The 21,271-nt window shown below is 40.2% G+C and overlaps 1 protein-coding gene across 1 annotated transcript in view; it reads right to left on the bottom strand.

Moving 5' to 3' along the window:
• LOC139475181 (acetyl-CoA carboxylase-like) overlaps positions 1-21,271 on the bottom strand; it is a 79,021-nt gene that overhangs the window by 14,122 nt on the left and 43,628 nt on the right. The window contains exons 24-39 of the mRNA XM_071258437.1: positions 14,028-14,117; positions 12,329-12,447; positions 8,663-8,812; positions 8,061-8,166; positions 7,213-7,326; positions 6,685-6,741; positions 6,048-6,089; positions 5,435-5,572; positions 5,019-5,096; positions 4,135-4,224; positions 3,713-3,784; positions 3,476-3,567; positions 2,924-3,191; positions 1,633-1,779; positions 751-882; positions 159-296 (exon numbers count right to left, since the gene is read on the bottom strand). Of these exons, the coding sequence (XP_071114538.1) occupies positions 159-296; positions 751-882; positions 1,633-1,779; positions 2,924-3,191; positions 3,476-3,567; positions 3,713-3,784; positions 4,135-4,224; positions 5,019-5,096; positions 5,435-5,572; positions 6,048-6,089; positions 6,685-6,741; positions 7,213-7,326; positions 8,061-8,166; positions 8,663-8,812; positions 12,329-12,447; positions 14,028-14,117 (1,833 nt within the window). The remainder of the gene's footprint in view (positions 1-158; positions 297-750; positions 883-1,632; positions 1,780-2,923; positions 3,192-3,475; positions 3,568-3,712; positions 3,785-4,134; positions 4,225-5,018; positions 5,097-5,434; positions 5,573-6,047; positions 6,090-6,684; positions 6,742-7,212; positions 7,327-8,060; positions 8,167-8,662; positions 8,813-12,328; positions 12,448-14,027; positions 14,118-21,271) is intronic.

The raw sequence follows: 21,271 nt of genomic DNA, 5'->3' as shown, positions 1-21,271 counted from the left end.
TATCGATCACACAATTCGCATCATTTTAGTGCATAGCATGTCAAATCTAAAATTTATTTACCATCCTTATTAACCAGTATAAAACATTAGAATTTCTATTTCTGAGTTGACACATCCCCACACACAAGCCCCAGGGGAAGTACATGTTACCCTCGTACCTTGTTGGGATCTGTGGGATCCACCCACGCCACACGGAACAGGTGCTTGATCTCCTCGGCCAGGCCAATACGAGCACCACTGTTAGCAGACAGGTAGATGCGAGGGATGCCCATCTTTCTGGACAACTCAGATGCTTTCTGTAATGAAATAAATGTTTGTTTACCATTCCAGCTACATGACGATAGCCTAAAAATAATCAAATCTGGACCTGACAATCCAGTGATTCATATAATGACCAAGGCCATCGGGGTAAGGTGACTTGCTATTCCCCCCAGTCAGTGAGTTTGTCCACCCAATCCATTTAGTCACCTCTTTTTAACCAATTGGTCAAAAAAGGAATATCACCAATATGAATCTATATCTAGACTAATACTTCAAATTCCTGCCCTTCCATCAAGTATATCACATCCATACATTCATCTCAAACTTAGGTCTAACAACTGAAACATCCATCTGCATTCTCTTTGGGCAGTTGGGTAGCCTAGTGGTCCCCCACCGTGATATTGCTGGAATATTGCAAAAAGCGGTGTTAACCCATACTCGCTCACTCACTCGCTCAGCATCTCTTGGTCTTATCAATGTGGTACCGACCTTGAACAGCACATCCTCCTGTGGACCAAACGATCCAATCTTGTGTGTCATGTCATTGGAGATGACAATAATATCACGACCTTCCTGGAACTCTGGGGTCTTCAAGGTCATCTTCCATGCCACCATACCAATCTATCAACAGCACCATCAACATCTTTATGCTCACTACATCACCTCCTAACATAGCAACAACTAATTGGACCCTAAGTTGGGGGGGGGGGGGATATTTTTTATTATAAGATGTTGACATGACTGCTGCCAAAAGATGTAAAAATGTCCAAATATATAAATTCACTTGTCCTAATTTCAATATTTTCAAAATGATTCTGCTTCAATCAAACCTACCATTCATGGTTCTTACAGATGGATGGGAAAATATGTCCATCCGTACATTCTAATATTACAAAGGGGAATAACTGGAAACACTTTAAAGAGATAAGGAAAACAAAAAACATTCTCAATTGGGCAGCAAACTGTTTCTGTGAAAACTAAGATAATAAAAGATTTTTCCCGTTTTTATCATCATTCACGTTTTTCAATACCGGAACACATCATGTAGCGGTAAACAAAGCGTGGTCGAAATAACGTTTATAAAGATTAATGTATTCAGTTCAGCACCTTTTAAATTCTGTGAAACTCAGTGTTTTTTTAATATATCTTTGTACATCCCCCCCCCAAAAATGCTGTTCATGAGCCCTGATCAGGCAGTGTCCCAAACCATAAATCTACTAGCCCAAGGTCACTTGGAATCCGTTCAGATTTGAGCGTTATTATTTTTTGGCTTACTAGATCAAGGGAGACAGACTGGGACTTTGTACTACAGGCTAAAGCAGTTGGTGAAGTGGAAGTTATCACTCAGTGGGCACAAGACAGCAAGCATACCTCGTTCTCCCCCGGCAGCCTCTTCTGCATGCACAGGTTGCCATGACTGTCGAGGACCAGCTCGGTGGACACGAGGGCATCGGTGGGCATGTCTCTCGGCGGCAGGTGATGGCGCTGGTAGTGCTCCTTCCACAGCTTCATCAAGGACTGCCAACAATGTCAGGAAGTGAGTCAACAATGTCAGGATGTAAGTAAGTTGTCTTTAACACAGCCATGTTTGTTTGTTGTTTAACGCTGCACTCAGCAATATTCCAGCTATATGACAGTGGTCTGTAAATAATCGAGTCTGGACCACACAATCCAGTGACATCATAAACATGGATATACGCAATCGGGATACGATGACATGCATTCACCAAATCAGAGAGCCTGACCACACGATCCCATTAGTTGCCTCTTACGACAAGCATAGTCACCATTTAGTGCAAGCATGGGTTGCTGAAGACCAATTCTTACACAGCTATGAACAACATTTTAGTAATATCACACTGTTGAAACCTGTGAGAAATGGCAGGTACTGATAAAACCAAGAACCATTAACAGGGCGAAAGTAGGTTTCAAGCCAAAGATAGGATCAGAGGATTCTTGCACGTCTAAGGGACGCAACTCTGCACAGAGAAATGGAAGTCAGTGAGTACATGTAACTCTACAGCTGCAGCTATGCAGCCTGTAAATCAAGTTTGAACCAGTCAAACCAGTGAAAACATGATACGGAGCAAGATGATCAGCCATGTCACAGAGTCCGACCATCAGATCCATTTTCTCTTTTAGGTAGGATAACAAATACTGGTAAACAACAAAATTAACAAAACACTACAGATATCTCCATTTGTTTCACACATACATATGACAGTCTTAGCATGAAGATTATTTTGTGAAACAGGACATGGTCACAAATGTGACTGTCTCATCCACACCCCGACGCACTGATGACTTAGCATTACACCACTGCCACAAGCTAATTTGCCTATCACGTGACCAGACTTTTTCCGAAATCAGAACAGACCACTCTAACATAAGCCTTTCACAGTTTCAGTGCTCTTTGATAGTTTTTCACAATTTGAGATATTTTCATGATATATGTTTATCTAAATGTGTAGCCTTTCAAGAATTTAAGTATGTGGAAAACATGTACTTTATTGAATGTAAGATCTGACAAATCGTCACATGTCTCTAGCCTGTGGCAGAAGTACGAGGTTGACCACAAAGAACTCTGGGTAGGAGACTCTATCTGAATACCAGTAAGCTATCAGGGGATACCGGAGGTCCAACGAGACTATTGAAACCTCACCTGTCGGAACATCTCCGGGAAATCGTACACGTAGGTGGTCCCCATGGACTGGGCCTGGAAGCGCTTCAGTTGCAGGTGGTCCTTGGTGAGGTACGGGGTGCTGATGAGGAGGCCGTGGAGAGGCCCCTGCACGGCCCCGTACGCCTGGAACATCACCTGGCCTGTGCGGGGATCTGTCACCTCACGGTACAGGCTGATGTCCAGGTAGTACCCGCTCTCATTCGTCAGGAACAGCCGGATTGGGAAACTCGTTCCATTAGTGGTCAATCTGAAGTAGAGGTACCAGTCACAATCATGTCCAACAAAGGCTGCAGATTAAGGCAAGAGCCAGAACCGATCAAATTATCTGTAATTATTAACCGCAATTGTCCATTGTATGTGTGTTCGTGAGTGTTGATATTTCTAATAAAATCAAGAAATTGACATTCCTGGATACTATTCAGTATACTTCTATACAATCACAAGCAGTCATTAATTACATCATAATTGGAAATATCAGTCTTCATCATATTAATTGTATATAAACATTATTAACGAGTCTCAAATGCCTACCTGATGGTAAACTTTAGTTCTGCGTGCAGCACTCTCATCTTCAACAGCCGACTGCCATACCGCATCACCATACTCCGCACCGTCTCCTCCAACTAGGGGAGATAACTCTCGGGCATTAATACAAATCTACACCATGGCCTAACACTATTCTGTCCATAGTGACAGAGTCCACATCAGTCATACTGAGGATACAATATTCTTGATAGAAGTCGAATAGTAAGTGTTATTCTAACTTACCTTCCCTGGCTCTGTGAGTGTCAAAGTTGGTACAAAGTTGAGAAAGATGTGATTACAATCTGTCTTCTTTGACTGGAATGAGAAAAAAATATATTTCACAGCAAAATCAATATCTCAGCTCATATCATGAAAGCAATATGTCAAACAACATCATAAAAAAAAAAGTTTCAACATGAAAACATTATCTCAGCATGAAAATATTTCTCAGCAAGAAAACAATATCTCAGCAAGAAAACAATATCTCAACATGGAAACTATCCTTAAACTTTTCTCAGCATGAAAACTGTTCTCATCCCTCCAGAATGAATAGGCACACATACTTCTCAATTGCAAGTTTTCCTAAAATAGCGAATTACAGGCAGACACATACTTTTCTTCCAAAATAACCAAACATACACACGCAACTTTCATGAGGACATTACCTGAGGATGGGAGAAAGCCACTTCTAACGAGTCCATTGCTTCCAACAGAGTTCTCTCCCCTTCATTTTGCAGGTACTCAAAAGAAGCTTCCTGTAACACAGTAAATTATTTCCCAATAGGGCTGTAACAATGCTCCTTGTCATTCAGTCGTATCTTTACAGAAATGATGGGATACACTACTCTACATGAGACATAGAAACTGGACACCTAATTGTCATCAGAGTGAGTGAGTGTGTTGGGTTTAACGACGCTTTTAACAGTATTCCAGTTATTTCACAGCATTTCAGCTTAATGTGGGAGGAAAGCCCGAAGTGATGCAGGTCTCAGACGTTTACCACTTCGGTGAAACCCACGAGCACAGGTATGGTGCTGACAAACCTAGAAACATAATCATGGTGAACCGGGATTCGAACCCACAATCATAGGTTTCTGGCTTGCCCAAGGAACGCAACTCTGCAAAGCAAATTGCGGCGCCTTAGACGACTGGGCCACCCACATCTTCAATTGTCATCAGAAGACAAACCAGGACATGAATAACAAAGAGGATCAATCTGCATTGAAATAGTTGTCATATAGCCATTTTCTGGTTGTTTAATGCTGCACTTAGCAATATTCCCGCTATATGATGGTAGTCTATACATAATTGAGTCTGGACCACACATTCCAGTGATTGATATTGTGAGCAATGATCCATGCTATTGGGGTACAATGACACGCAACCAACCAAGTCATCGAGCCTGACCAACCGATCATTTGGTCGCCTCTGATGACCAGCATGGGTTGGTGGGGACCTGTACTAACCCGGGATCCCTAGGGGGTCAGAATGTCATCAACTAGTCCACACTTCAGTAATGTCTGACAGCAGGCACATGTCTCACGCTTACCTTTGTGACGAGGTCGGAATGTCTGATGATAGACCTCACAAATACCCGGTAGTCTGTGACCTCTTGACCTTTGGCCACCTGTCATGTAATGAATAATTATACATATTTTGTTTTAAAATCAAAACCTGAAACTTGATGTCGGCAAAGAAAATTGTAAAGTATGTTACTTCACTTTCATTGAACAATTAGTGAACATTTTTTAAGAAAACAATTTTGAAGATACCACTCATGCTTAGGTGGCGTAATTAAAAACAGACAAAATAACTGCTAGTCAACCAACAAACAAAATTTTAATAAGAAAAACAAAATATAAAGAACTGGACATGGACTAACTTCTTCACCTGAACAATTTGTTCTACACAGTGTTTCCATGTAATTTAATTAAAGGTAAATGGTTAATGGTGCTGACGAGATACCTTGGCCTTGCCCAGGTAGAGATGCATCATGTAGTTGGCAGTGGGGATGGCCTCCAGGTCAAAGTTGCGGAGTCGGTTGATCTCCAGCTGGAAGGCCAGCGCTGGTTCCAGGTGGCGATAGATGCGATCCTCCTGGAACTGAAACCACACACACACATCAGGGGAGACACACACACATCAGGGGAGACACACACACATCAGGGGAGAGACACACACATCAGGGGAGAGACACACACACACACACACACACACACACACACACACACACACACACACACACACACACACACACACACACACACACACACACACACACACACACACACACACACACACACACACACACACACACAGCAAGGATCTACGCAATTGACATACGATGACATTCATCAAACAAGTCTCCGACCAGTCCTTGTTTTAGCCCCTAAATGCAGAGCACCAGGCAGAGTAACAACAAGTACCATTGTTTAACATCTTTTGGTTTGAATCGGCCGAGGATCGAACCCCCGACCTTCCGCTCTCTAGGCAGATATCTAGACCACAGAGGCGGTTTGCATTTAACAGAGCTAGGGCTGATGGTCCGATGGCCCTATGTATCTCATGATCAACATACCTCAAACTTGGCTCTGAAGGTGAAGTATTTGGGTATTGTCCTCTGAAACAAAACAACATCACACACATTTATGAGAATGTTTTCATTCAGTGATTTTGGCCATGTCTCCATTTAAGTCACTTTAATGAACAGAATGAGTTACTGGAGTGCCAATTTCTTCAAAATATCACAATACACAGGTGAATGAAGAAATCTTCTAAACCTAGATGGTTTCATGAAACAGCGATTTTACCACCACACTGACAAATGCTTGATTCTGATTGGATAAAATGAGGTACCATTCTAAGACTTTTAACACAAACACCAATCTAAAGCATTCTTGGCGTCATGGTAGAATGAAGGTAAAACCTACAGCATTTTGAAATTAAAGGTCGTCTCAAAGTGAAATGGATATTTTGTTTTCTTTCTTTCTTTTTTTCAAAACTGCACTAAATGTTTGGTTCAAAATTGTAATAAAAGAGGCATTGATTCTCCTGTGTGAGGTCCTCAAATTCCAAAACACAGGTTTACTTTTCGTATTTTCAACAAAATTACACAATTACAGAAGACATATCGCTTAATTACAAATTGAACCCCTTCTTTTCCAAAAAGTCAAGCTCGTCAACTCATGCAGCGACAGGGAAACGTCATCTCTCACCTTATGCAGGACAACGAAGGTGACTCGGCGAATGCCACGATCATACATCATCTGTGCCTGGAAAATATCGATCACAGAAGAGGTGAGTTTGGTTCAGTTCTTGCCCTGAACAGTATTTAAGTCACGCCATGCACAGCTTAATATGGAGGTAAACAGAATTTCAGGGTCTTGATGGGATTGTCTGTTCAGAGCAAAACAACTAAAAGACTATCATAAACATAAGATGAGCAAAATATTTATCATAAAAGATTACCACAGAATGTCAACAGAAACTGCTTAGCATAAAATTGTACTGTGTATTGTAATGGTGCTAAAATGTCTTTATTCTTCACTCAAAGATGCTGAAGTTTGTACCTCTTATTGACTGAAGAGGAATACAAATTGAATGTTATTTTTCATAACTGCAGAAAAAACTTGCAATCCGGAATTCTTTTCTCGAAAGATTACCCACTGAATGTTGAGATCTGATTGGTTCACATGACCTTGATAAACTACTATGTGTGTGACAGTGTGAGGAAAGCCACTGACCTTCTCCCGGCAGAAGAGATGGAACTGAGCTGCCAGCTCGTCGTCCTCCATCTGGGAGTGGAGGCTGATGGCCACGTTGATGATGTGGATGGGGTCGTCAACGTCCGACATACTCTGCACAACAAGCAACACATTAACAAGTGTCTCAAGAATAAGGCACTGTTCCTCAACTGGTACAACTTCAGCTGATTATTAAATGGAGGGAAATGTTTAGCCCATTATCAAGTAGGTGGGCTGATATGGGGTTTAACTTCGCATTCCAGATTATTGCACTTATAGAGCAACATCAAGAGTCGATTTATCTGCTGGCCCGTTGCCCGATGGCCAATCAAAATTACAAAGGGCTTGCTGAAATGCAAAGTAGATGGCCCGTCTGGCTGGTCAAAATTTCACCCCTTCTGTTCAACTTTTATAATTGGATCTTCTTGGTAGAATGACAACCGGCCACCATTTTGTAATGTTGTTTATTTGTTTATTTGCTCATAAATCACCATGAAATGAGGCAAATGGAGGCCAAGATTTAATCTCAAAGTGCAGGAAAAACATTTTAGGGGTGATGGGTTTGAAAAATTTCAGAGTGGCTACACGGCCTCAGATTTGGCCACTTCGCGGCCTTCACCATTTAGTTGTAGGCCAGTTAGTTTGGAGAAAGACCAGTAACTTCTAAAAGGAGCAAGCCCTGACGTTCACCTGAACAGTGAAGTATGACATATTTACCTCTCCTGGTAAACCCACGTGTATTGGTATGGTACAGACACACCAAGAATCTCAGATTCAAACCCAAAACAAGCAAATCCTGACATGTCTAAGGGAAGCAAATGTCACAAGAAAAGGGTAATTCTACATACATGTACCGACGTGGAGTCATCAGCATTGAGGAAGCAGTGTTCTGACAACAGAGGGCTGGCAGGGGGGGTGTCGAGGGAGAACCGCTCGATCAGCTTGTCAAAATTCCTGCAGTTACAAACATCACAATAAGTATGGACGATATACTACAAAAGTACTCTATGACAGTGATAATCTCTTAGTTCAGCTACTAAAAACGAAGTTGAGGACCACCAGATTCTTAATCTGTTATGGCATGATAGATTTTTAGTGAGTGTCATTTTATTTTCTGATTATAAATTTTGGCTCTCCTTTCTCAAATATGTGAGTGAGTTATATCACGGCATGCCAGCTTAATGTGGGTGGAAAGCCCGAAGTGATGCAGGTCCCAGAAGCTTACCACTTCGGTGAAACCCACGAGCATGGGTATGGTGCTGACAAACCTAGAAACATAATCGGGGCGAACCGGGATTCGAACCCACAATCATAGGTTTTGGGCGTGCCCAAGGGACACAACTCTGCACAGCGAATCGCAGCACCTTAGACAGACAACTTGGCCACCCGTGCTCCCCTCTCAAATATGTAAACTGAAGTTTGTTTAAATGTCTTCAAAAAGTGAACTTACTTCTGGAAATCTGAAAATGAGCTAAAGGCAGCCATGACACCCATCCTTTGACATATGGGGATCTCCTCCACTGGTTCATTAGCAGGGGAGACATCCTCGTCCTCACTCGGCACGCGCATCAGGGAACTCTCGAAGCGGGTCACCATCAACCTGAAGTCAGGCATCTTACATCAATGCAGGGCTTGTTTTGTTTACTGTTGTTGAATGACACAGTCAGCAGTGTTTCAGCAATATCACACAGGGCTCTTAAATAATCCAGTCTGGGCCTTACAAACTAGTGGTTGATAACATGTTTGTTTGTTTTTTGTTGTTTAACTCCGCACTCAGCAATATTCCAACTATATGAAGGCGGTCTGTACATACACAAGACAATCCAGTGATTGACATTATGAACATCGATCCACGCAATTGGGATATGATGACATGCATCAACCATGTCAGCGAGCCTGACCACCCGATCGCGTAAGTCGCCTTTTACGGCAAGCATGGGTTGCTGAAGACCTATTCTATACATGGGTGAAAATCTCAACACCGTAACAATTTCCCACTTGACCTGTACATCAGTAGTTTGTTTGCAGAAATGTATTTTAAAATATTTGATTTCCTTTTCAAGACTATTCACAAGTAGATTACCTTTCTTCAAATGTAAAATGCTAAAAAAATGTACTTTCAAGTTAATATTTGTTTGTTTATAAGCAAATATTTTCTGGATTTACTAAAAACATGGCTGTCCCTCAGCTGGACCAGTATAAAAAATAATACCTTATCTATATCTAAATATTCTAAAAATGTAGCAAATTTTGTTTTTCACACTCTCAAATGAACATTAATTACACGTATCCTATCATTATTATCTAAAACCTAATCGAAAAAAAATAAATTAGGAAAAAAAAGATGTCCCTCAAAAGGCACTCAACTCCGTTACAACGTACCAATACTAAAAAAATAACTGTGCTATGGGAGATAACTCTCATACGCTTCCTCTTTTGGCAACATGTGTATGAAGTTCATCTGCTGGTGATAGATAGATGCCACATTTATGTACAATGTTCAAGCCAATGACATCAAGATATGTCTGTTAGGTACAGTATGTTTTCTGAGCCTCAACTCTGTTACACTGTCTATAGATCTATATCTCATTCTAATTTCCTTCACTTTTCCAAGAGAAATTGGTTAGCAAGACCATGTTAGCAGTGAGTATTTTAATTTCCATAAAAAGCAAAGCATGCTGGGATATGAGCCATTTATAGTAAGGTTTCTCAACTCCGTTATACTCAACTCTGTAATGCTGTACAGCGTAACGGAGAGGAAAAATTTGTGCATCTGCACAATTTCGATAGTTATTGTCAGTACATAGCTTTGTTCTTCAAGAATATTTTATTTTATTTCAACCCTATACCTGACAAATAATTTTCCCACAGTCTGTAGTAAGAACTTTTTTTTAAAATAGTCACTCAGACTGCTCTGATGTTTCGGATGAACAAGATGTTAGGACCTGTGCAAAATGTGGATTTGATACTATTGATAACACTCTTTCAGACAGTGGACTAATTATTGAAGACAGAACTGTTGTCTTTTACATTGATGGGAGTGCCTGGCTATTGTGTTGTGGCTGCAGAAAGCAATTTCATTATGCATGTATAAACAACATATTTTCTGACAGTGTTGATGATATGATTGATCTGAGATTTGATCTTGAAGTTTTGTAACTATATTATAGTGATCTAAAATAGCATTTTAAGCAACTTTGTGCTTATTTATTTCAACGTCTATACAAAGGATTGAACATTAGTAATTTAGTAGACCCACTTTTGTATGCCATTACTGCAGAAACTGGCTCATAAACCATGAGTACCAAAGTCCTGACAAGTAACACAACACAGTGCATGTATTTTCACATTTCATCTCAAAAGGGATGAAAAGGTTGTTATTTTATGCTAGAGAGCAATAACAAAATATATGAGTTACAACTCCGTTACAACAAACTCAACTCTGTTACGTCAGATTCTTTTTAATAGATGACTTCTTTTGACAACTGACGAAAAACTTTGTTGTTTTTATGAGTTTTAACTTTAGATTAGGATTAATGATAATATATGTTGTGACAAAAGATGAAAAATACTATATTTTGGATACCGTCTTTCATGTAAATGACTTTGTTGTCTAGGCAAACTTTTGAAATATGTAGCGAGCACTTACAAATGTCCAATCATACATTTTATTTAGCCAGTTTCCATTTGTTTAACACTGCATTGTATTCACACTTAATGTTAATTGCTGAATATGATTTTATATTTCAAAGCAACCTAGCGCTATTAAAATTACTTTCCATTTTGTGATCCGTAACGGAGTTGAATGTCCTAGCAGATTAGGCTAATTCATTAATTATTTTCTAATAAATTAAACACATCACTGCACTGCATTGAACAAGAAAGTACATCTGAAGTATCATATTCTCACCCAATTCTTTCATATTACTATTACTAATCTGAAATGACGGATTAACAATAATAATATGAAAGCATACATGACAGATTAGCTCTACTAATATGAAATCATTAGGTGTTCTTCAACTTCTTTAGAGTAGTATACTAACCACATAAAAGTATACTAACCACATACAAGTATACTAGCCACATACAAGTATACTAACCACATACAAGTATACTAACCACATACAAGTATACTAGCCACATACAAGTATACTAATCACATACAAGTATACTAACCACATACAAGTATACTAACCACATACAAGTATACTAGCCACATACAAGTATACTAACCACATACAAGTATACTAGCCACATACAAGTATACTAACCACATACAAGTATACCTAAACAACACACAAGTATACTAATATTTAGTCTCCGATATGAAAATATGTTAACATTTAATTTTCAGTTGTCTTTAAATACATAATAGCCAAGAGAATCTCTTCATGCTATGTATTCTTAGGATATGTTTTATGCAGGGTCTGTACAAGAGTGAGTGATTTGAGTTTAATGCTGCTTTTAACGGTATTCCAGTTATATCATGGCGTGTCAGCTTGATGTGGGAGGAAAGCCTGAAGTGATGCAGGTCTCATTCGTTGACCACTTCAGGGTATGGTGCTCACAAACCTAGAAACATAATCGGGGCGAACTGGGATTCAAACCCACAATCATAGGTTCCTGGCATGCCCAAGGGACCCAACTCTGCACAGCAAATTGCAGCGTCTTAGATGACTGGGCCGCCCGTGCCCCCCTGTACGAGACACTAACAGACAAGCGACAGTTAATGCTCACTGACATGAGCTTTGATGACACATAAAAAATTTAAAAACATTGAACATGATACCTTGTTGAGGTCTTACATTTCACATCAACTGACACAAAATACAGATTCAGTGAGTGAATACTGTTCAGCCCAGCAGTCAGACATATTCCAGATACATCTCCATGGCCTGTTAAATAATCAGGGCCCCATTCCACAAAGCAATCATCATTAGCACCGATCTACATAATTACGATATGACGACATGATCAACCAAGTCATCGAGCCTAACTGCCCAATCCCGTTAGTTGCCTCTTACGACAAGCATGGGTTGCTGAAGACCAATTCTATCTCAGATCTTCAGGGTTCTCGGTTGGGGGGAGGAGTTGACACAATGTTACGACGCACCTGTTTGGATGTGACCTTGGCAGCAGGAATCTGAACTCCACCACTCTCAGCCCGTCCTCCAGCATACAGTGTTGGAGGCAGTGCAGCTCGTAGGCGATGTAGGCGCGGCGGACGTACACCTGACACACAGACACAGTGAGTGAGTGAGTGAGTGAGTGAGTGAGTGAGTGAGTGTGGTTTTACGCCGGTTATAGCAATATTCTAGCAAACCACGGTGGGATCACTGAAAAATGGGTTTCACACATTGTACCTGGTCTTTGGCATGACGAGCCAATGCTTTAACCACTAGGCTACCGGATCGTCCCTCACACCGACACAGCTTGCTATTAGCATAAGGTACACAAACCTCTAACACCATCTCAAATTTGGGACTGATTTTGTACTTGTTTCACCCTTCACAACAACACTGCAATCATGTGTTAAGTAAATGGGTATGGTTTTATGCCACTTTTAGCAATATTACAGCAATACACAGCTTAGGACACCAGAAATGGGCAACACACATTGTACCCATGTGGGGAATCAAACCCAGGCCTTTGGCATGACAAGCGAACGCTTTAACCACAAGGCTAACCGAATGCCCCAGTGAGTATGGTTTTATGTCACTTTTAGCAATATTACAGCAATACACGGCGTAGGACACCAGAAAAGGGCAACACACATTGTACCCATATGGGGAATCAAACCCAGGCCTTCGGCATGACTAGCGAACCCATTAACCACAAGGCTAACCGAATGCCCCAGTAAGTGAGTATGGTTTTATGTCACTTTTAGCAATATTCCAGTAATATCACGGTGTGGGACACCAGAAATGGGCTTCACACATTAATTGTAACCATGTGGCCTTCAGCATGACAAAAAACACTTCAACCACAAGGCTACCCCCCCCCCCCCCCCCCCCTCAGTTATATGTTATGTAAGTGGTTGACAGTGTGGCAGTAACTTACCCCTGCCCTACAACCCACACAGGTTAACACAGTCCACAGAAGTGGTCTTCTCTGTCGCTGCTGAACACAGCACTGGGGACAGGTCATGTGACATTTGTCTGTGTTATGGCCGAGACAACACAGCTCATGATACAATAATTTCTCAGTCGTTTTTCATACGGCATGTATCACAATATATTACAAAGGAATGAGAACAATTTTGTAATATAAGCTCACTAAACATTTCCATGATTGCTTTTTAAATAATCAATTGTGGAATGAGTCAGACCATATGTGACACTACACGGCATCATGCATCCTGTTTCCACTTTAATATTACAGTGAAATGGTGAATCAGACATTCAAATATAATACAATGTCCATACAGAATCTTATTACAAATTTGATAAATAATAAAACAGGACTTCAGATCTTCACATTAATAATATCTATATCAATTCCAATCAATAAATATGTCAACTTAACAGGCTGCTTATCTCATGATTAACACACACAAAACTGTAGACAACAGGACAAAAACAGGAGACATCATCCATTGCAACACAAGCGAGGATGGAATGAAGATGGTTTTACGCCACTTTTAGCAATATTCCAGCAATGTCACCAGAAATGGGCTTCACAAATTGTACCCATGTGGAGAATCGAATCTGGGTCTTTGGCATGACAAGCGAACACTTTTACCACTAAACTACCCAAACGCCCCTTAACCAATTCTGAATATTATGAATGCTGAACACCTGTTAACAACATACCTCCAGTGCAGCACTTTTCACCAAGTCATTACTGTGAAAGAAGAACTCTTGTAGAACATCATAGATGGCGGTCTCCGAGTTGATCAGTTTCTGTAGAGAAGAGAGACACACGTGACATTATTCCTGGAGCTGAGACAGGCACAGCACTACCTCCATGCATGCAGGCATGCACCACCCCCGGCATTCACAAACTTCAAAGATGGAGAGAAAAAACAAAAAGGAAAAGAAATAATATACCACATCCGCACAGCAATTTAAATTCAAACTGCAAATCTGAACAATGGAACGCTTAAACATTTTGAAATTTATCAAGAACTATCACACAAAAATCCTAACAGAAACATGGCATCATAACAGTTTTGCTACTGTGAAATTCGGAAATATGGAATCACACCTCAGTTCCATTACTTCCAGCACCCGCCAGATAGAAATATACTACTCAAAAGAAGTTAAGGATCACCCAATTATTTTCTATTACTATAGTTTATCTTTCATGCCATTACAGATTTACAATAGTAATTTGGAAGAATCTGCTGATCCTAAAGTTCTTTTGAGTAGTATATTTTGGAAGCCATGTTACTGTCAGCGTGATTGAGTGAGTGCTTTGAACAGTATTTCAGCTTTGCCATGTGTCAGCTTGATGTGGGAGGAAATCCCCAAGTGATGTGGTGTCTCAGACATTTACCACTTTGATGAAACCCACTAGCACAGGTATGGTGGTGGTGACAAATTGAAACATTATCAGGGAGAACTGGGATTCGAACCTGCGATCATAGGATCATAAGAAATGCAGTTATGCACTGTGAATTGCGCCACCTTAGATGACTGGGCCACCCAGGTTGGTGTTACAAGTAAGAGTTAAAGACAAATAAACAGAATGGTAACTGGTGATCAGTGCCACAATGCTGGCTCATTAGCCCAGTCAAATATTCGTGTGTTCCATTTCGTACTTATTTACATTTTATGCACCCTATCCTGGAGTAAGTTAGTGGGTGAGTGGGCTAAATGTGGGAGGAAAGCTTGAAGCGATACATGTCTCAGATACCACATTGTTTCTGGCATGCCCAAGGGAGGCAACTCTGCACGGCAAATTGCACCACCTGAGATGACTGGGCCATCTGTGCCCCCATATCCAGGCAAGCAGTGTGATACAAAATTCACTGAAAATTGGTGACTATAACGTGACATCAAGCTACTCCCATATGGACATTTCTGGAGGTCAATAGGGCATGGACAACAGTATCCTCCTGACTACGACTACTTGTCTGAGTGAGTGATTCAGTGAGTGAATTTGAGTTTTCATCAGTTTTCCAAGCACATCCCAACAGGAGACCCCATGAATAACTGTACAGGTGCAGTGTAGGAAACATTTTTGTTGTTGTTTAATGCCGCACTCAGCAATATCGCAGCGGTCTGTAAATAATGGAGTCTGGACCAGACAATCCAGAGGCCACTAACAGGATCAGGTGGGCTGGCTCGCTGACTTGTTTGATGCAAGTCATCGTATCCCAATTGCGTGAATCAATGCTCATGATGTCAATCACTGGATTGTCTGGCGCAGACTCCATTATTTACAGACCGCCATCATACAGCTATTTCACAACGGTCTGTAAATACTCAACCCTGAACCAGGCAAACCAGTGGTTGATATTATGAGCAACACCCCATGCCGCTGGGGTACGATGACACACAACCAACAAGCTACTGAGTGAGTGAGTGAGTTGGGTTTAACGCCGCTTTTAACAGTATTCCAGTTATATCACGGCGTGTCAGCTTAATGTGGGAGGAAAGCCCGAAGTAATGCAGGTCTCAGACGTTTACCACTTCGGTGAAACCCACGAGCACGGGTATGGTGCTGACAAACCTAGAAACATAATCGGGGCGAACCGGGATTTGAACCCACAATCATAGGTTTCTGGCGTGCCCAAGGGACGCAACTCTGCACAGCGAATCGCAGCGCCTTAGACGACTGGGCCACTCGTGCCCCCCAACAAGCTACTGAGTCTGACCACCAGATGCAATTAGTGTCCCTTATAATAGACAGTGTTGACAAGTTTACTACATTAATTTCATTCATTGCAGACAACCTGTAACCATCAGGCTTAAACTAAATAATTTACACTAGCTGACATACCCACTCATGAAAGCCATGAAGACTACTAGTAATAGTTGATTTTGAAAAAGCTTTTGACCATTCTCATCACACTGTATACTCATAACGCGTAGGCTTTATTTATCTTCAGGAGAATTGATTAGGTTAATTAGAAAAATATTACAAGCAGCCACCATATTGTGAATGATTCATAAAACCTGAACCGGAAACTATCTCAAACCTTTTCTTAAGGCGTGCTCTCTTACAAAGTTTCAAACAACAAATACAGTTCTTGCACACTCTCCATGGAGTTGAGAACAATGTTCATTTCATTTCAGACACTGGAAAAGTGAGGCCCAGTGACGCCTACCTTCCTAAGAAGTGGGGACTTTTGATGAAATCAGGGGACACACAAATATTCAAAACAATTCAATAAACATGGCCCCTTGGTCTGCTTTCGTTTTCCGACCCCATGACAAGCTGATGGCCACATGTGACAGGGGTACAAGACCGAAAAATGAAAACTTAAAACCAATTGGACAGAGCAATAGAACCAGCCAATCAAAACCTGTGTTTCATTGCAATGGTTAATTCATTCGGAACATATTGCTAAACCTTTTGTCACTGAATGCTAACTGAAAACTTTTGAGGTTAAGATAAATGACGAAAGCATTGCTATCGCTAAAACATGTTTACTTCCGATTTTGACAAAGGAAACTTAGTGATGAATAAAAGTCAAAAGTTGAAAGTATGATGAAAGACGTATTTTAGTTACTGGATATTATGTAACACCCTTCGGGCTCGGTGTGATTACTGTGTTCCATTAAGGAATTTTGTGTGTAAAAGTCCCAATGAATTTGTTCTGAAATGAACTATTATTATTATTGTTATTATTATTGAATACATGTACTAAAATAACTTATCAATGCAAAGTAAGCAACACTAGATTCACTTAACACTTTAAGACTTTACTTTTGTACATTAGATTCTCATTGAAAATGATGGATATTCCAGTGACTTTCGTCTTTTTAAAAACGAAAAATCCATGGCTTTTAAACATAGTAAATTGGGTGATCCATGCTGTATTTGCCTGAGGTGCCCTAAGGGCTTAGAAAATTGACACAGGGATGTTTATTTAAACCATAAACAACAGTGAGTTGAAATTGTCGTAGGTCAAGTGGCAGTGAAAAACCTCAAATGTTGATGAAATTAAACCATTTCTGATAATAGTTACAAGGTAATTACATACAATTACACTGCTACTGTCTGTAACCAAATCAAGAAAATAAGGACAGTTATGTAAATGTTCGGTCAAAGTGGTCGCACTCGTAAAGATTAATTATAGACTAGTCTATAAGTTGGTCAAGGGACGTTTATTAGAGCTGGGCACTAGATATGGCGAATACGGTATGAGAAACTTAAATTCAAAACTCAGCATCCTTGGATACATGAAACGTTTATCTTGAAATATTATTAACGGTCAAAACTGTGAAGAAATCAAGCAAAGAGGTAGAATGGGAAATTGTCTTAGAAGCAGCATAGCACAAGGTTAGGAAGCAAATTTTCAATATTTGAAATATAATTCTTAACCTTGATTGAGTCGAAGAAGCAAGAATCACACAAATATCCTAACATGTCCAGAGTTGATTTTTTATTTTACATAGTGTTCATGAAGTGAATTATTAGTTTGATAAGTATTTTCAAGAAGAAGTGCATTATAGAAAGTGTGAGATGCAGGTGTTCATGGAGAGTGTCTATTGATATCATTTACAGCATTGATGGAGTTTGCAAAGCTCATGCAGTTTTCTGCTGTTATTTACGGGTGTTAATATATTTGATATCAAAGCAAACCAGGGAAACATTTATTTATTATCTATATATAATGCATTAGTCATGATCACCTGTACGTTTGAGACCATCTTGTAATCATTAAGGCACATCACCTAGCAAAAATGATCAAAGTGCACTTCAATAACTGAAAGAAGGTTTGCGCAGTCGGACTATTTTACATAATGGTACAATATTTATATTCTTGAGAAATAGCAAGCAAAATATTGCATAGATAGATATTACTAGTCAAATGTATGTCAGATACGATTTATCAAACGTTTATTTTCAAAACATATCTAACGGGCGGAGGTGAATTACCTATATTTTGAAACACATTGTTAGACAAATAGTATCTGACAGACATTCATGTAGAATATCTAACTATTTGTTTCAACATGTATCAAACTCATCTCCGCTCATTAGATACGTTTTAAAACAAGTTGTAAGGTAAATGGTACCAGACAGGCATGAGTGCCGTAATCTGTTTCTTACACACCCTCATATCTCACCATTTTGTATATTCTCATGATGGAAGTGTCGCAATAATACATAACATAACGGTCACGAGTGACATCGTCCAGCCAACTGCTTACTACTTATAACAAGTGTGACCCTACACAAAAAAGTATCAGCCATATCTGTGGACTATCAAGGTGATGATGATGATGATGATGATGATGATGATGATGATGATGAAAACTGGACAGGGCCAAAGAACATTTTTTTAAACACTCCAAAACCATTCAGTTTCCACACAAACGTAGATTAATTTTGTCTGAAGCCAGAAAAACTTCTCGATATTACGATCAGGAAAGTATTCCTTGATAATCTGAACTTAGGTCATCACCCCGGAGTTGCCAATCATGGACCTGGAATTCAATCTCACACGTTTAATAATAGTAATCCCAAATGCATTTCTCAGGTGTGTAAAAAAATATTATCTAAAAAATGGCTTCCACAGGAGATATTGTTTGGTTTAGATCAAGCAATATATTCTAGGAGATATCACTAAAGTGCAATTGCAGCACTATGCTTTGCAGGCGATTGTGACCAAACCCGTTACCATGACATCCCAATTAAATGCCACCACTAATCTCTCTGCCACTGAAGCTGGATAGCTTGCTAGACTCAAGGCACTGGTTAGAACTGTCTACAAACTGAAAAGGTTGGAGTGAGTGATTGAGTGAGTATGGTTTTAAGCCGCTTTTAGCAATATTCCAGCAATATCACGGCGGGGGACACCAGAAATGGGCTTCACATATTGTACCCATGTCGGGAATCGAACCCTGTTCTGGGGCATGACGAGCGAACGCTTTAACCACTAGGCTACCCGACTGCCCCTTGAAAAGGTTGGAAGAATGATTTTGGATGATAAATAGAATCTCAGCTTTACGTTTTTTTATCAAACATATCAACACTCGTCGTTAAAGTCAAAATTTGATATAGAGGACACTTGGGTGAGATTCTCCATGTGTTGATAAAATAAAAATGCAAAACTCTTCCAGCCAATCCTCAGTCACTTCTCGCGAGGGAATTCAAGATATTTCAAGACATGACACTCGGTATGACATCATGAGCATCGATCCATGCAACTGAGATACGATGACATGAATCAACCATGTCAGTGATCCTGACCATTCGATCCTGTTAGTCACCTCTTATGACAAGCATTGTCACCCTTTACAGCAAGCATGGGTTGCTGAAGACCTATTCTACCCAGGATCTTCATGGGTCGACAGATGAAGTGATTCTGTACCTAGCAGGTAAGTTAATGATTTTATCTCAATATTTATGTGAAATAATTTTCAGTACATATATTTCACACTGATATTGATATTGACATAAAAACAGTACTTAACCATGAAAAGGTTCAGGATTAACTGAAGGTGAGGTGGTGGTGAAATAGGGTTTAATGTATGCACATATGTGTGTTTGGCTGCTTTTTCTAGTCCGGACTGATGCTGATTTTATAGTGCTAGCCCACTGAGATACCATGCCACAGTTTAACATGCATACCCCTCTTAGACACAGTATACGGACTCCGAGCTGACCAGTCCTTGTTTAAGCCCCTTAATGCTGAGCGCCAGACTGGGTAACAAGAAGTATGATCTTTCGGTGTCTTTTGGTATGACGCGGCCGGGGATGAAGGCCTGACCTTCCTCTCTCCCAGTAGACCACAGAGGTAGTCTGTGTGTCTGCTTGTACTATTCCGAAATAATGCCACTTTCATAGTGCTCGCCACTGAGACAACACAAGTTTAACATGAATACCCCACATGACAATTACAATTCATGAGTGGCTGGGGACGTCAGGTGACACTAGGTAATTAGGTCTTGGACCAATTGCGCCAAGAGAATCAAATATGACAAAACAGTAAAAGGAAATAGGAAAAATATCAAATTTCACAGCAAACAGCAAACGGTTCAAACCATGTATATAGCCCGTGGCATGTCCTGGAACAGAAACATAATAGGTACATGCTTCATGTCAACCATAGTCACACCATTCACTTGTTACAACAATTAAAGCAATTAATAACCAGCTTGAAAACTGTACACACAAGCAGAGCAATCGGGATTTATCTATTCCAAACTAAATACTGTTGTAAGGCAAACTGGACAAATTTGTTACCTTGTTTAAATTTGGATTTTATTAACTTATTTTCTTATTTCAGAGAAAACTTATTGTTGGTTCTCTTTTCAGTTATCAGTGGAATCAAAGTCCTCTCTACATGTACCAAGACATGGCTTTAGTCATAACCATATTTATTGAGTGAGTATGGTTTTACGCCGCTTTTAGCAATATTCCAGCAATATCACGGCGGCGAACACCAGAAATGGGCTTCACACATTGTACCCATGTGGGGCATTGAACCTGGGTCTTCGGTGTGATCAGCCAACGCTTTAACCGCTAGGCTACCCCACCGCCCCACCATTTTCATTGAAACAGGAACGTTTTAATTCCCATTTACTGACAATTGCTGCAGGCTTGGAGCCAAATATCAGGTCGAAAGAAATCCAAAATTTCAGGTCTAGATAAATCCCTGACAGTAATATCATAATCCACTATCACACTATCACCAAGGCAACACTTTCTCTGAATTGGTTTACAGATTCCACCGACACATTAAAAACGAAAAGAGGAAATAAATAATCTGAACCAATTCATTACTGTGCCAAACGTAAACGTCCATGTCCACTATAAACTTGTTTTTGCACACAATAGTTTACTTAATGAGAGCGGTGTAAACCAACATGCAAGAAAAGTCTGGCCTGGCCATGGAGCGACATCAAACACATGGTATTTGAAGGAAGCCAAAGCT

The sequence above is a fragment of the Haliotis cracherodii genome, unplaced genomic scaffold (genome assembly GCF_022045235.1).
Source record: "Haliotis cracherodii isolate W230 unplaced genomic scaffold, xgHalCrac1.p SCAF_3, whole genome shotgun sequence".
In the NCBI taxonomy this organism is placed as follows: Eukaryota; Metazoa; Mollusca; class Gastropoda; order Lepetellida; family Haliotidae; genus Haliotis; species Haliotis cracherodii.
Note: the sequence above shows the minus strand (reverse complement) of the source record. Positions and strands in the feature narration are given on the sequence as shown.